The 4285-nt window shown below is 56.0% G+C and overlaps 1 protein-coding gene across 1 annotated transcript in view; it reads right to left on the bottom strand.

The window, feature by feature from the left end:
- Eif4e1b (eukaryotic translation initiation factor 4E family member 1B) overlaps nt 1–900 on the bottom strand; it is a 3818-nt gene extending 2918 nt beyond the window's left edge. Inside the window, exons 1-3 of the mRNA XM_013015982.1 lie at nt 883–900; nt 560–633; nt 233–328 (exon numbers count right to left, since the gene is read on the bottom strand). Coding sequence (XP_012871436.1) covers nt 233–328; nt 560–633; nt 883–900 — 188 coding nt within the window. The remainder of the gene's footprint in view (nt 1–232; nt 329–559; nt 634–882) is intronic.
- Nucleotides 901–4285: the final 3385 nt, after the last annotated feature.

The raw sequence follows: 4285 nt of genomic DNA, 5'->3' as shown, positions 1-4285 counted from the left end.
CACACACACACACACACACACACACACACACATACAAATACCAGAAGCATTGAAAATGGGGGAGGCTTTGCCCCCTGGCCTCCGCCCATTTCCCCCCTCTGCCGGCCCTCAACTAACATTACCAGAGCATCCTGGCTGTGTAGCAAGCAAACACCCCACCACCACCACACACACACCACACAATCAGAGCGTAGGTTTTACCACCCCTGCCATAAGGAGGGGAGACACTCACCTCCAGAAATCCTCTACCGTGTCAACCATGGTGACCTGGTGCAAATTGTCCTGCCAAGCCCGGCCACGGTCGCTCTTGAAGAACCACAGAACCCACCTGGCCAGGGAGAAGCAGAGGGCTGAGAGGAAGGCACCCCCCCTTCCTGGGCAAGTTAGATTTGGAACATAACCCTCCCCCCCACTTCTTTACCCTCTCCTCCTCCCCACCAAGGTGGAAAGAAGTGTTAAGGCCAGCTGGGTTAAGCTCCCAGAGAAAAAAGGGTCGCGGAATGAGAGGAGGTTGGCCTGCCAGCAGGGGTCTGTGCTCAGTTGCGCAGTCCCTCCGTACCTGTTCTGCAGCGGGTGCAAGTCTAGCTTGACCTCTGCCAGACCCTCACCCCGAGCCCTCCTCCTCCTCGGCGTCTTGGGACAGCTCTGAGCCTCCTGGCGCTGATTCTCTTCCTCCTCCTTTTTCTCTTCTTCCCCTTCTTTCTTCTGCTCCTTCTCCCATTCTTCTGGTCCACCCTCAGCTAGATCTGCCTAACCCACAAAAGGAATCGGGGTGGGGGGTAAGCCACAGTCCTAACTGTCCCCGCAACACCCGCTTTTGTCACACACACCCCTCCCTGCTTGGTGGCTTGTTCTAGAAAGGGGACAGGCAGATGGACTTACAGAGCTGGAGGTAGCCATACCCAAGGCCCCAGTTTCCCAGAATACAACAGCTAAAGAGGCCGCAGCTGCTGGCTTTTAACCCATCAGCCACACTGCGACACCTGAGCCCTGGTGCATGCAGGGAGAGGGCCTGGCAATCAGAATCCTCCTATCAATAAGGAGTTAGTGACCAGGGCCCTGGCTGGAGCCAGCTGAGACCAGGCAGGCTGGCCTCTCTTAGTTGGAATTGACAAAGGGAAAGCTGGGCTGTGGTGGCTCACACCTGGAATCCCAGCCACTCAGGAGGCTGAGTTCTGAGGATCATGATCTGAAGCCAGCCCGGACAGGGAGGTCTGTAAGACTCTTTTCTCTCCAAGTAACCATGAAAAAGCCAGAAGGGGACTGCGGCTCAGGGGGCAGAGTGCCAGCCTTGGGTGAAAAAAAGCTAAGGGACAAAAAGCCCAGGCTCTGAGTTCAAGCCCTAGTACTGACACAAAGGAAGGAAGGAAGGAAGAAAAGAGGAAGGAAAGAGGGTAACTGTCAAATTTTAGGGTCTACCCTTGCATTTACTTTTTTTTTTAGCTGACTATTTTTTTTCTTTTCTAAAAAAACAAATTATTATTTTTAAGTAGTTGTACAAGTCTCAGTATAGGCGCAACACACACACACACACACACACACACATCAATATTGAAAAAGAAAATACCTGGGGTATAGATCAGGCAGGGTACTTGCCTAGCAAGCATGGAGTTCAATTCCTTGTTCCACCTGGAAAAGAAAAAAAAATACCAATTCTAGTCTGGTGTGATGGAACCATCCTGTAATCCCAGTTACTCAGGAGTTCTCAGGGACAGGAGGGTTACAATCAAACATGGCCAGGCAAAAAATAAAGGGCTCTGACTGGAAAAAAAAATGAAATTAAAAACAAGCAAACAGAAAAAAAAAACCAATCAGTAAAAGCACACCTGTCATCCTAGCTGCTCAGGAGGCTGAGATCGGAGGATCGTGGTTCAAAACCAGCCCAAGCAGGAACATCTGTGAAACTCTGATCTCCAATAAACCACTCAGAAAACCGCAAGTGGCGCTGTGGCTCCAGTGGTAGAGCGCTCGCCTTGAGCTGGAGAGCTGAGGGACAGCGCCCAGGCCCAGAGTTCAAGCCCCATGACTGATTTAAAGAAGAAGGAGGAGGAGGAGGAGGAGAAGTTTGAGAGACTCCATCTCCATCAATGGCTGGGTGCAGGGGTACATTCCTGTCATCTCCAGTAACATGTGGAAACATGAAATAGGAGGATCACAGCCCAGGCTGCCCAGGAAAAAGAGCCAATGCCAAAAGGGTCTGGAGGCATGGCCCAAGGGGTAGAGGGCCCTAGGGTGGCTTCAGTCTCAGCCCCTGTGATGCTCACCACACCCACGGGCAGGAATCTGCCTTTGGGAGGGGCAATGGAGCCTGCTCTCAGGTGAGGTCCATCCGGGTTTCCAGCCAGGCTCACGGGGGCGTGGGGCAGAGGATGCCGGCTGTAGCTGGGCCCGCAGCTGGAGACTTTGGCTGGAATGGCCTCTCATATGGCAGAAGCTGCACAGACCCACGGCCAGGGACCTGGCTGGCTTCCACCACGGGGAGGCCAGAAGCATTCAGGATGAGGCTTTTTGTTCTGGAAGGGGGCTTGGGGAGAGATGGTGGAGGAAGGGAGGAAGGCCAGGGTGGGCATCCCGGCCTGACGCTGGCCTGATGCTGACTTTCCAACCACATACTCCACCCCCCACCCCCTTCCTTCCATTCTCTATTTGCCTAGCAACCCCTGGAGTCTGGCCTTGAGACCCTCAAATGACATCTGTCCTTACTAGCTTCAAATCCAAGGCTCACCTTTACAAGGCTTGAACTGACAGAGGCTCTGTGTGTGTGCCTGTGTGCGTGTGCCAGTACTGGAAGACTTGAACTCAGAGCCTGAACACTGTCCCTTAGCTTTTTCCACTCAAGGCTGGTTTGAGCCACAGAGCCACTTCTGGTCTTCTGGTGGTTTATTGGAGATCAGAGTCTCATAGACTTTCCTGCCCGGGCTGGCTTTGAACCATGACCCTCAGATCTCAGCCTCCTGAGTAGCTAGGATGACAGGCGGGAGCCACCCATGACCAGCACCCTGGTTGGCTTTGAATGAAGATTCTCAGATCTGAATCCCCCGAGTAGCTAGGATGACAGAGGATACAATATACCAAGTTCTCAGGAGCCCTTCTCCCCCCATCCCCAATGTCTGTGTGTATGTGTATGATCTGAGATCCACAAAATGAATTCTTGGAAGGGCAGGTTATTGGCTCCAAAAAGGAGCATGCATTTATGCGTTGGGTAAACATTGCCAAATTGCCTTCCAAAAAGAAAATCTGTGCCAACTTGCAGAGTGCCAGACTTGGAGAGACTGGCTACTGCGTCCCTCCCCTGTCATTTACACACCCAGTGTTCCTGGCCACAGTGCCTTTGCACGAGCTGTACCTACAGCCCGAAAGTCCCTTCCTTCCTCTAATGTGGACAGCCGGGTGTCAGAGGCTCATACCTGTAGTCCTAGCTACTCAAGAAAGAGGCTGAGAGCGAACGATTGGGGTTTAAAGCCAGCCTGGACCAAACCAATGAAAACATTAAAAAAAAAATCTGTGAGACTCTTAACCTGTTAACCAGCAAAAAGTGCAGCTCAAGTACCAGGGGGTCAGCCTCGAGCTGAAAAAGCTAAGCAAGATCCAGAGGCCCTGAGTTCAACCCCCAGCACTGGTCCCCGCAAAACAAAACTGTCTCCTCATCTCTCCATCCTGGTGGGCTAGGAACTGCCCGCCCTGTCAGTCAAGGCTCAGGGGGCGGGCCCAGGGGCTGGCGGCTCCGTGGGGCTGTCACCCGCCCCGGCCCCTGCCAATCAAGGCCGAGGGGGCGGGCTCAGAGGCGGCTCCGCGGGGCCGTCACCCTCCCCGCCCCCTGTCAGTCAAGGCCGCGGGGGCGGGCCCAGGGGCGGCTCTGCGGATCTCCCCCCGCCCCCTGTCAGTCAAGGCCGAGGGGCGGGCCCAGGGGCGGCTCTGCGATCACCCCTCGCTCCTGTCAGTCAAGACTAACGGGGCCTACCCAGCGGCGGCTCTGCGGATCACCTCCCGCCCCCTGTCAGTCAAGGCTGAGGGGCGGGCCCAGGGGCGGCTCTGCGGATCGCCCCCCGCCCCCTGTCAGTCAAGGCCGAGGGGCGGGCCCAGGGGCGGCTCTGCGGATCGCCTCCCGCCCCCTGTCAGTCAAGGCCGAGGGGGCGGGCCCAGGGGAGGCTCTGCGGGGCTGTCACCCTCCCCGCCCCCTGTCAGTCAAGGCCGAGGGGCGGGCCCAGGGGCGGCTCTGCGGATCGCCTCCCGCCCCCTGTCAGTCAAGGCCGAGGGGGCGGCGCGGCCGCCAGGGGGGGGCGCT

The sequence above is a fragment of the Dipodomys ordii genome, unplaced genomic scaffold (genome assembly GCF_000151885.1).
Source record: "Dipodomys ordii isolate 6190 unplaced genomic scaffold, Dord_2.0 Scaffold29, whole genome shotgun sequence".
NCBI lineage: Eukaryota > Metazoa > Chordata > Mammalia > Rodentia > Heteromyidae > Dipodomys > Dipodomys ordii.
Note: the sequence above shows the minus strand (reverse complement) of the source record. Positions and strands in the feature narration are given on the sequence as shown.